The 12,232-nt window shown below is 38.5% G+C and overlaps 2 protein-coding genes across 3 annotated transcripts in view; both read left to right on the top strand.

The window, feature by feature from the left end:
• slco2a1 (solute carrier organic anion transporter family, member 2A1) overlaps window positions 1-3,338 on the top strand; it is a 20,982-nt gene extending 17,644 nt beyond the window's left edge. Inside the window, exons 9-13 of the mRNA XM_016681377.1 lie at window positions 1,216-1,230; window positions 1,335-1,506; window positions 1,680-1,744; window positions 2,629-2,749; window positions 2,839-3,338. Coding sequence (XP_016536863.1) covers window positions 1,216-1,230; window positions 1,335-1,506; window positions 1,680-1,744; window positions 2,629-2,749; window positions 2,839-2,953 — 488 coding nt within the window. The 3' untranslated portion in view covers window positions 2,954-3,338. The remainder of the gene's footprint in view (window positions 1-1,215; window positions 1,231-1,334; window positions 1,507-1,679; window positions 1,745-2,628; window positions 2,750-2,838) is intronic.
• Window positions 3,339-4,431: 1,093 nt separating this feature from the next.
• rab6ba (RAB6B, member RAS oncogene family a) overlaps window positions 4,432-12,232 on the top strand; it is a 53,394-nt gene continuing 45,593 nt past the window's right edge. Inside the window, exon 1 of one of the 2 annotated variants that reach the window (XM_007571383.2) lies at window positions 4,432-4,669. In XM_007571383.2, the coding sequence (XP_007571445.1) occupies window positions 4,600-4,669 (70 nt within the window). In that variant the 5' untranslated portion in view covers window positions 4,432-4,599. The remainder of the gene's footprint in view (window positions 4,670-12,232) is intronic. The other variant, XM_007571384.2, reaches the window with a different exon arrangement.

Genomic DNA, 12,232 nt, shown 5'->3' with positions numbered 1-12,232 from the left:
GATAAGGCTGACATTTGCTGCCATGCTGGCCTGTATCTTTCAGTTTACTGATTAGCTGAAGTCCATTGGTTATATTTGATTTTATTTAGGGGTGTCAGGGTATAAATGTATGCAACGCATTGACTTTTATTTGTTAAGAAAATGTACGTACTGAGCAGGATTACTATTGCAACAACACATTATCAGTAAGGTAAAACTAACCTGTCTCACGACGGTCTAAACTCACCTCACGTTCCCGATTAGTGGATGGATGGTCAGCAGCTAAGTGTCAGCTGACTACAGCTGACACTTAGCTTGCTTTTATTAGCTAATCAAAAGCCTTTTAAATCATAGATTGCAGAGGAATTGGTGTTACAGACAAAGTGTGGAAACTTAAGAGCTTGTGAAAAATCTTCCAGCTGGTGGATTGAGTGGCTTATGTGTTAGTTCAAACCAGACGTCTTGCAAACCAACTACCGTACTCAATATTAAAGGTCAAAGGCAGACGTTACGACTCGCAGCTAGCTTAGAGGATCAATGTACAAAAGTCAGGTTAATTAATCTTTGCTTTCTGTGAAGGTGGAAATCAAGCATCAAGTCACACACACAAATATCTAAATAGGTTTCAGTGTTTAATTTGCATGAACTGCTGCTGATGCCTCTTGATAGTCTTATTAAATACGCAGAAAAAAAAATCATCATAATTCCAGGCACAGAGCCTTCAGCGACACATAAAGACAATTACAAAGTTAGCCTTCTATCAGTTGAAGAATATTTTAGGGTCAAAGGACTAATGTTCCAAAAAGATCTAGAGAAACTCATTTATGCATTTGTTTTTAGTTGGATTAATTGCTGTAACAGTGTCCTCACAAGTCTGCCTGAAGATAATCCATCCTTCATCCAGAACGCTGCTGGTGGTGTTCTGACTAAAACCAGGACGATGGAGCACATCACCCAGTTCTAAAGTCTTTACTCTGGCTCCCTGCAGCTTAGAGAATAGACTTTAAAATACTGCTGTTAGTTTATAAATCGCTAAATGACTTAGCTCTAAGATACAATAAAGATCTGCTGTTGTTGTATCAACCTTCCAGACCTCTCAGGTCTTCTGGTTCTGGTTCTAGTTCTGCTCTGCATCCCCAGAACCAGAACCGAACATGGAAAAGCAGCATTCAGCTTCTATGTACCACAAATCTGGAACAAACTTCCACAAAACTGTAAAACAGCTGAAACACTGAGTTTCTTTAAATCAAGGTTACAGACTCACGTATTTAAAATTGCCTTTGATTAATAATAAAATCCATTTGGACACAAAGCTGTGTAGCTAATGCTAGTAACAATAATGTCACTTTCTCTTTGAATACAGGTATTTACTAACTGCAAGTGTGTATCTGGGGCTGATGGCCAAGTCAAACCAGGTCATTGTCCCAACAGCTGCTCTCATTATCTCCTCCCAGTCATACTGCTCATCTCTCTAGCTTCGCTGATTGCCTGCCTCACTCACAATCCACTGTACATGATGGTGCTCAGGTAAAGAAATATGTCGATGTGGGCACATACACAGACAAATTTGTTGGTATCTATGAGTTAAAATCTGCAGTAGCACAGATGTATTCTTGAAAAAGTCTGTCCTTAATTTAGGCACAAATATTGAGTTAAGTGGATCACACTGACTAAAAGTCATGTTTTTTTCTTCATTTCAGATGCGTTTCCTTTGACGAGAAATCATTTGCTATAGGACTTCAGTTCTTACTTATGAGAGTATTAGGTAAGTTCTACTTTTCCTAATTACATACTAGATAGAAAATGATTATTTTTTATATTTAAAATGATCTTTAAGACATTAAGTGCTGAAGCAAACCCCAGTACGAGTCTGCTTCTAGTTCATCTTAATATCAACATAAGATTTTGTCATTATGTAGGCTAGAGGAGGACAGATTTCTGCTGCTGAATAAATTAGGAGAATCTGATTTAAAATATAAATAACCAATTAATTAGAAAAGGTACTGCATAGTGGTAAAACCTGATATTCATACACTGAAGAAAGACATGTTTTTTCTCACTTTCTGAAGTTAAATCATATCAAACGTTTATTGTTTTAGATTACTTCAAATTACCAGAATTATTTCTGTTTGCTAAATGCCAGAAAACCTGGTGAGGATGTTTTCTTTTAGACTTTTATTTTGTTACTATCCTTGAACTCAGGCTTAAACTGCCTTTTAAAATGGTTTCATTTTGGAAATAACATTTTGGGCATCAAATACAGTTTTATACTTAAATATGTTTTTTTTTTTTTTCTTTTGCTTGTGGGGGAAAAATGTGTTTGTGTCTTTTGATTCAGTGTATGTAAATATCTGGTTTCAAGAGATATTTGGATAAACTTAGATATTGCATATTGCACAGTTTGGGTTTCCTTTCAGTATTTTTCAGTAAGATGTACTGTTGCTTTGTTTTTGTTTTTTTGCACAACTGCTCATTCAGAAATATTTATTTAAGTCCTTTCTTGATTGTCAGTGTTGGATTTTGCAGCATCAGTTCTTGCAGGCCAGACCAGTTGGGTTCAGATTAAATACCAGTGCGTTAGCTGATCTTAGGCATACAAACCGTTTGAGTGCTGTCCCCCAAAACTCACGCTGCCTCCGTCACTGTTAGCCTGGCTTCCGGCTCCAGCGCTCTTTGGGACGGCCATTGACATGTCTTGTATCTGGTGGAAAAACGTGTGCGGAAGGAAGTTCAGCTGCGAGTACTATGACAACACCCTCTTCAGGAGCCGGTGGGAACATTTACGACTGAATAAATGTATGCCTGCACTTTGAACGTATTCATCGTGTTCACTAATGATCATTTACCTTACCCCTGCAGATACTTGGGTTTACAGGTGGGTTATAAGATCGTAGGCATCTTCCTGCTGATCATCCTGGGTTGGAAGGCAAAACGGACCCAGGAGTACGATCTGGAGAAGAAGCCCGAAATCTGAGTGTGATCTGGCTGAGACTCGTCTCATAGCGTCGCTGTGAGGTTGGAACATTTTGAGGAAGAATGTTCCTTGGAAGGCTGCATCTATAATAAAGGATGAAATTACGATTAAAAACTGTTAAATATCTTTGAACATTACGTGTTCGTGTTAGGCTGGAATGGACTTGGGTTTCTGTTTGCATTGGCAACATACTCTATAACTAATGAACTATATAGCTTAATATTTAAGTTATTTTCTACATATTTGTCTCATACCCTGAGACATCATTAACAATGCCAAGAATGGTTTCATGTATAATCATATGTAACTTTTTGATGAATTTTCAGATATTAAGCACCTACACCTACCTTTTATATTTTTAAATAAAATAAATTATGCACCTAAATCATGCTGTGTACAGATCTGGTCATTGAACATGTTCTGTGTTTTGCCGTTTGTCCGTTTAAAAGCTGCTTTGAGATTTTGTGAAACTATTCATCTCTTAAGATCAGCTAGCAGCATCTGTTGCTGGAACAGGGTGGCGGCTGCATCATCCTGTAAGAATGAGTTTCTTCAACAGGGAAGTTTATCAGAGACATAAAGATAACTGTTCAAAATAAGAAATATTTATCCCATGCAAATTTTCTTTTCAGACATCACCTGCTTAATAAACACAAGTTTACCTTGACGTTTTTTTTTTACAGATTCAGAAAAAGAGTCAGCAAATATTGTGACAAAAATACCCAATAAAGGGGCCTCTGATGAGACCCTTCAATTCAAATAGTTCTGAACTGTATAGTGAAGATCTTGTTAGTGAAAAATTGTTTGTGTAATGTTCTTTTTTTTCCCCTTTTCCCTATAAAGAAAGATGAATGAATACAAAAAATAATTGTATTTTAGCCTTCAATGTGACACTTCATTTCCCCAGGCTCTTAGCAAACATCAGAACATACTGATGGTTCAAAAGTTGGATAGATTTTCTCCCTATAATGAATCAAAATCATACGTAAAAAAAAATGCATTTTTATATTGTACGGTTGCCTTTGTCTGGTATGGAAATTTATTTGGTGTTGTGAATCATTGGATTAAAAGATTATACATTTGTGAGAGGGCAAATACTTTTATTATTGGAAACATCCCTGCAGGTTATGCTTTTACCAAGCAAATCAAATGAGCCAATCTTAAACAACTTAACTCTATTTAAGTTTAATTAGATTCAGTAGAACCCAACATTTTAACATGGGTGTGTAAACTTTGAGAGCTCTTGAAATGTATCTTGGTGTGCCAACCGTTATTTACTTTCCGATTCTCAAATTGGTTTCTGTTTTTGTGTCCTAGTATTTAGATAGTTTCCCTCCTGTTACATCCATAAAAGTTCGTTTTATCTATATTAAATCGCCATCTCTCTCCTCTCCATTACACATGACGTCATTTTATTTTCATGGCTGTCAGTCGTTTGAAAATGCGCATGCGCGTGGGCCCGCCTAAACACTCCCCCCTAGCGTCACGGAGCGGGCGGTGCAGCATCAGCGGCTCGTGCCCATCACGAAGACTCGAAGCTGGAAAATCGCCGCCCCATTCCGTCGAGCATCTTCACCAACCGAGCACCGAAGTCCTGTCATTCTGTCCTCCGGCGTCCGTAGTCGGCCCCCTTCGTCCTCCTCAAAATGTCCGTGGGTAATGACTTTGGGAACCCTCTAAGAAAATTCAAACTCGTCTTCCTCGGGGAGCAGAGCGGTAAGAAATGCATTTATTCACGCCTGAAGAAGTTCGTGCTCGGTTGTTTGTCAAGTGAACTCGCTGCACCTGCTGGTCAGACGACAAGTTCATGGACATTTAGCTAGCTGCCGTGGCCGCGGGGCGTCTCTGTGGGGGTTAAGGGATGGGAGCCAGAGTAGGAGACGGACTTCAGCGGTGAAATATGCGCTTCCCAGTTTGTTAGAGAGTGAGTGTGTGGGAATTAGGGCGTCACTTTAATGAAAACACCGAGCAGTCTGAAGCGCAGCGTTGCTTGCTTGGTTGAAGTTTATAAAGGACTGGAGATGCGGTGATATCCGCCTCTAGTATATCAGTTAAATAACAACCCGGAGCACCATCACAAGTCATGGTTTGTAGAGTGAAGGGAGGCTGAAAACGGCGTGGGGTGTGACGCTGCTGTGGATGATACAAGTTGTTTGTTTCTTCTTTTTTTTCTGATTCCGATATTCCGGTGTGGAGACACACCCAGGTTGTCAGCGGCGGTGAGATAACTTGTATGGCTGCAACCTTTGTCCTTGGTATTGTTCCAGACTGACCAAGTTCGTATGTTTTTGAACGCTGACCCGCCTTCTGATGTACATGTTAGTGGATGAAGCGCAAAGTACTGAATGATGAGCATCGTCACACCTTTTGCAACTCTCTCTTTCTCTCTCTCTCTGATTCATCCGTGTCTTTTCCTGAGCTCTGCACTCCATCCAGAGCTCTATATGCCCACACCCTCAGACAACCAACAGCGTCTCATTTTCTAAGGCAACTAAATTGTTTTCCACAAGATTACACTTAAGCTGGGCAGGGACGCCAAATTCTAAATCTCCAGGTTTTAATTCAGCCTTTTCAACAGGGCACGTCTGTTTTTTTTTGTTTTTTTATATGGTCTATTTCTGAGGTCTTTAGCAGCTAAATGAACCCCATTAGTCATGGCTCAGTGCTCAAGTCTTTTCTATTGATCGTACATTACAGCGGGGTCATGCATTTTTATTAAATAATTGTAATAATAATAATAATTGTACAAACTGTGGATTGTATATAATCTGAAGAGTGTTTGTCAGGCAGATTAATTACAGAACAGTGAACATGTCTTAACCTCTCCACATGGAATAGACAGGCTGTTGGTACCAGAGAGATTTAGGTAATTATTTGTTTAATTAATGCAAGGCTGGCTAAATTAGTTATAATCTGGACTAGGATTATCCAACCCTGGTCCTCGAGGGACATCTTAGATTAGTTCCTTCTCTACCAGAGCTGAATTATTGACTGAACTACCTCCTCAGTATGTGATAAAGTTCTGCAAAGGCTGAGTAATGAAGCAATTATTTGATTCAGATGTGTGGAACTGGGAGAATTTGACATTTTCAGGACCCTGGCTCCACAGAACTGAAGTTGGACACCTCTACCGTAGAGTGTCAGTATTTATAGAGAGGTAATTTATGTTTTTCCTATTGTAAATTGGTTACATAAGAGACTGGATGTCGGTCAGTCTCTTCTGTGTTGCAGATACATGCTTATTTATCTGCAAAACTTTTCTCCCTTTTAATAAATTAAATCAAAATACCACAAAACAATTTCTGAATTTGGAATCCATAGAAGAAAAGTACAAGTAAAACATTCCCAGGTTTTTTCAGTTTAAAGAGTTTTCTTTTGGTGGATAAGACCAAAAAAAAAATTATTGGAGTCAATAATTCTACTACGTTTTATTTCCCCAAATATTGGAGGTGGTTGAACTTTTTCACATCTTGTCTTGCTACAAGCGCAATATGCGGTATTTCATTGGAATCATAGACCAACACAGAGTAGTGAAAAGACTGTGTCAAAACTTTTGGCTTTCAGTCAAAATGCTGTGTGTGGCAGAAATGCGTGGGGAAGCTGGTTGGGGTTGATGAGAATTATGATGGAGCTAAATAGAGGACAGTACTGGAAGAAAACCCTTCAGAGGCTGTGAAAGTTTCAGGACTTGAGCAGCGCTTCATTTTCTCACAGGACAACAGCCAGAGCTGCAGTGGATTGTTTTACATAAACACATATTCAGAATGTCAGACGGCCTAGTTAAAGTCCATATCTCAAGGGAGAATGAGTGATTTTAAAAATGCTCTCCATCCAACCAGATTGAGCATCTGCTCTTTTGCTAGAATACCTAAAAATTTTCAGTTCGGTCTCCTGCCTTGGAGAGCTGTTGGAGACAAAACACAGAATACTTGTAGTTTTAACTGCTACAAAAGGTGGCACTAGTAATATTGATCTTGGTGCTAGTATCGATCCAGGAAGGCTGAATAAAAATGCATGACATAATTCTTCAGTTTCTGTTTTGGTTTTATATTTCATAGTAAAGGCGGGCGGTATGGAATTTTAACATGATATTTTGTGGTACTATTTTGATAATGATTATGCCTCCAGTTAAGTATGGTGTAGGATCTGTGATGCTATGGGCCAGTTTCTCTTCCAAAGGTCATGGGAACTTTGTTGGAATGTATGGCATGTTGAACCACCAGAACATTTTAAATAAAAATCTGGTGGCCGTTGAAAGGCCAAAACAGTGCAGAGAGAACCCAGCTCTGTGGATGATCTAAGATGATTGTGCCAAAGATCCCTCCTACTGCATGCTCCATCCCCTGTTAAATGTTGAGGAAGATCAAATAGTTTCTTCTGGCAAAATGGCTCATACAAAGTGTTAACAGGAGTGGTACCAAGTAGAAGACAACTGGACTTCTTTTATAACTTGGCTGTTGCCTTCCACTCAAAAAAAATCTTGTTTCCAGCACAGTCTGAGCGTTTTCTCTTTTACTTGGATTCTCCTCACTGGACCAATCAGCGAACACAAGGAGAAGTTACAGATGATGACGTTGTAGTCTGCCAGTAGTTTTGGCAATGGCAGCAGAGGAAGGGAATGCTCTTGAATGTTCTTGAATTAACATTAACAGTCATCTTGGTCACATCAGCACTTCTCTCTTTGAAGGGGAGGATGGTCAGGGAATTTCCAGTAAGATTCATAATGTTTAACTGGCCCATTACGTACGTCAAGGACAAACGTTATCGACTGGGTAAAATTTAAAACCTAAATGTAGCCCACACCTCCAGGAAGAAATCATTTCTCAATAGCTGAGAGTCCAGACCTCTCGGCTATTGAGCAGGACAATGGACTGGTTCTTACCAGGCTGCTAATTTTGTTTCTTGAAGACAATTCACCTCTCCTCCAAAATACACCGTCAGTCCTGAACATTGTTTGGACATTAATGTCGCTGATGAGGCCGTTACTGGTCCTACCCTCCATTTAGCTCAGTGTTTGGGTTGTTGTTGCCTGACAATTCAAATATGTCTCTATGGTGGCCATGTAAGTTGGAACTGCTATAGACCTCCTCTAGAGAAGAGTCAGGCCTGCAGAGTTGTTGTTAGAAAGATGAAATCTGAAGTAGGCCTGTCACAATAAACAATAAATCAATTACTCGCATGATAAACTAAAAGAAACTCAATCATTTTCATTTGCTCGATTTATCGTTTTTCTTTCTTTTTTTTTTTTTAACCAAAAACTGAGGGATAAAAGTCGTCAGTCTGGTGCTTTGGTCTCAACTAACCCTTTTTTGAAAGATAATTTTGTTTACAGAGATTTCATAATTTATTTCAATTGTTGTTTCTGTAGTTTTTTCATTATTTATTTTGGATATTTCAGTTGTCTTCCAAATCCAATGTTTAAATGTTCATTAGAATTTAAAGTTAATTGATCTTTGAGAATGTGTTGTTGCCATTATTACTATTATATTACTTGAAAATGGTCTCAAAACAACGATATCGTTTATTGCAATAAGTTCTGGGACAATTTATCGTCCAGCAAAATTTCTTTGTGACGAGCCTAATCTGAAGTCACCTCCTCTGTTTAGTGCTGAAAACATTCATAACATAACAAACATAAATTCACTCGTCTCAAATCTGTCTTTCTTGTCCAAAGTGTTCACATTGCTGTCCTTAAATAAGTGTCTCTTGTCCCTGTTCTGTATAGTGTTAGCTAAGCAACAAATTGAAGGAATTTAGGTGCAAAATATCAGTGAGAGTTGTTGCTTTTATATTCAACCAACTTGGAAAGCTTTCAGGATGACTGGAATTATGAAATTGTATGTGTGTGAAATAATAAAATAACTTGGTTCCATTTGTTGTAAACTGTATGGAGGTCCACCACCTACATCTGCTACTCTTTTGACCTTAATAATTTAAGAAATCATGTTAAATCAACTTTGCACAGATGATGCTGTAATGATGTGAAAGGTGTTGTCATGAGAAATTTCTCCATCAGGAAGTTTTACACACACACTTCCTAGCTAAAGGAACACAGAAGGAAAGGTGTGTGTTTGTGTTTTTTTTATGTGTTACATCTTGAACTCAACTCACTTAAGCAACTGGCTTCAGAAGATGCGACCGCAAGGCGCTGTTTCCTCACCAGTACATTTATTATGAAAGGATGGCATAAATTGGTGTGTCAGCCTCTGAGAATGTGCAATGAAGTGTGTTCTATCTCACACCATATGTGTACTAAGAAAATAAAAAATAAAATTACAATAAAGTCATAGTATTACAACTTTATTTTTGTAAATTATGATTTTTTTTTCTTGTAGTATTGACTTTGTTCCCAAAGTATTATGACTTTATTCTTATATTATTATATAATTATATTATGATTATTTTGACTTTATTCCTGTACTACTATGACTTTCTTCTTGTATGACAGGGTTTCCCACAGTGTACTATAAGCCTGGTGGGCCACCAGGCTTTACTTGTGCCCCCCCCAGGCTAAACTTTATGTCTTTTTAAAGTGTTTCCATTTTTTAAGACTTTATAGTTGGTGATCAGATATTTTAAAATTTCCTGTCAACTTTAAGCATCTTTTAATTCAAAAACATGATGGGGCGCTGGATGAATGACTGCTCTAGCGCCCAATCACCGAGCTTAGAAAGTTTTCTGGGGGAAACCTTCTACGAGTTTATTCTCATAATATTATGACTTAATTCCCGTAATTTTATTTTATTTTTTCAGTATGGCCTTAATACTCCATTACAGTACTGTAATTTTTGATCCACAAGAGAGAGTATTTTAAACTTATCTTTTAAGAAAATGTACCGAGAAAATTTTTTTTTTTTTTTTTTTTGTAGCTAGTTGAACCTTTGGAGGTTTGCTTGGCTTCATAATGTTGGCCTCATTCTATATGGTCTAAAAATGGTTTGAGCTTTTGAACTCCAGAGGCTCATCCAGTGTGTGCACTGAAATCTCCCAGCCACCGGCGTTATCGGCGTGAGGAGACTCTGTTTGTCAACCGTCCAGACAGCGCCGTGTCTCTGTGTGTCTCCGACATGTCTGCAGCTGGCGGCCAGGCGGGTGTGAATCCAATCAGTTCTGCTTGTGTCATTTATTAACACACACACGTCTGGACTGGAGCGTGTGTTAGGAACGGATGTGTGAGAGCAGATTGAAGAAAAGGCCTCCTGTTTTTTTCCCTTTGAAGGGTTCTGGTTCAGCGATGCTGAAGTCTCTGAACGGAGCATCTATAAAGGGAAAGCTAGCACGATGTCCTGCTTTTTTTTTTTCCCCCCATAGAAGAATGAGCTAACGTCAGAAAGAGAGGGGCTCTGGAGTAAGTAGGTGGAAGCAGGCAGAGTGTTAAATGAGCTGTCAGGAAGTCCTAACTCCTGCCTACTTCTCTGGTTGTTTCCTACTTTCCCTCTACAAAGACTTTAGGCTGAAGATTTTCCTCAACACGGCTAAAGAGGCTTTAAACAAGCTAATCAGCTGTTTCTCCACCCTGAATGCAAGCAACTACGTCATTGTTCGCACACCTCCCATTACTGATCAGAGCTTTCTGGGTAGCTGATATTGGCTGTTTTTTTTGTTGTTTTTTTTTGTTTGTTTGTTTGTTTGCCCTCCCCCCTCAACAGAAATACCGGCCGGTTGTTTGGCTGTAATCCCCCTGCCTTCAAGCTTCATCTCCCTTTAGATAAACAGATGGAAAATAAATGTGTGGTGCGGTGGATATATTGCTGTTGTGAGCTTCTGCTGCCTGAATCAAAATGCCATCTTCCATCTTTGACTGCACAAAGATTGCCATCGCACAAACACAAAGTGCTGGTTTCAAAATAGTGCTGACTCACCAGATCTGTAAGCTTCATAGCAGGCTTTAGCTGCTTGCTGCTAATGCATCAATCACTTTGTCTGCAGGAAGCAGCATTTCTGAGCAAAATGAAACTGAGTTTTGGTTTTCCTGGCCAGGGAGCTGCAAACCCATTTCCCTTACTAAGGCTCTAAAAACCACAATTGCAAATACAATCAGTGCATATCAGCAGCACTCATCTACATGCATAGAAAATGCAAAAAAAATAAAGTACTTGTGTATCTAAATGTACTAAAACGTTGACTACCTGTAATGTTAGCTCGTTGTAGACAGCAACTTGTTTAATTCAAAGCATATCTGAAAAGTGCTTCTGGGACTTGGTTTAGTACAGTTGTTAAAATAATCAATATAATCTGTTTTAACAAAAGGAATTTTATTTGGGTCAAAATCAATACAAATGGACTGATTTTTATTTCCTCAAGTTGTCGCACAGCTTTATAATCAGCACTGTAGAAACACAGATATCCTGCCTCTTCTCTCTGCAGAGGCTCTGAGCAGACATGGCTCACTATCACAACAGTAGCTGCGTTTCCACTGACCGTGTAATTGCGCAGTTTGACCTTTCAAATATAAATTTTCTTAATGGAAACGTGCCAATTCTGAAAAAAAAAACTAATATTTTTTTGATAAAATGTTTTGGCACTTGAAATTAGTTTATTTTTTTTTTTTTGGTCAAAACTGCAGTGGAAATATTTTTTTCGCATCACATGAGTCACTTGATTGATGACAGGAAGTAGTTGGAGGATGACAGCGCAGCATGTTTAACAATTTACCCCCTGAACAAACTTATTCTTTGTGTGGTTTAAATTTGAGTTTTTATTTAATAGAAACACTGCAATTGCAAAATTGTGTTCTTTTGACATTTGTGGAATATTGACAAATTTTTGCGCACATTTGCATTGGAAACGTGTCTTGTGAGCTACTCCTGAAAGATTAAGACTTCAGTGTTTCATTTGTTTGAAGACTGAAAGCTATTGCTAAAAGAAACTCTTGCATGTATTCTGCAAATTTATTCGGAGTTGTGCTGTAAATAGATTTGGTAGAATTTAAGAATAAAGGACTTAAAATTATTGTGTACCTTACGTTGAAGACAAAGTCCAGCCTTTATCTTTTAGTAACTTTCCTCAGCCATGATTTAGTTGTCAAAGGATAACTGGGAAACTTTAACTTTACACCTAAATGCAACTTCTCATCTTGTGTCTGTGTGTTTTTTATAGTATGCATATCCAGTTTCCAGTAACTTGGCAAATGGAACATGTTTTCACACAGTGCAGCTAAAGTTATCTTGTTTTATAGCTGTGACAGGCAGAGCTAGCCTAGTGCCACTGATTGAATGTTTGCCTCACTACTTTGAGAGTATTGTTAAGGATGCACGTCCGAAAAGAAATGCCTCAGCA

Source organism: Poecilia formosa, unplaced genomic scaffold (genome assembly GCF_000485575.1).
Source record: "Poecilia formosa unplaced genomic scaffold, Poecilia_formosa-5.1.2 Scaffold279, whole genome shotgun sequence".
Classification (NCBI taxonomy): Eukaryota; Metazoa; Chordata; class Actinopteri; order Cyprinodontiformes; family Poeciliidae; genus Poecilia; species Poecilia formosa.
The sequence above is the reverse complement of the archived record's forward strand: the minus strand, read 5'-3'. Positions and strand labels throughout refer to the sequence as shown.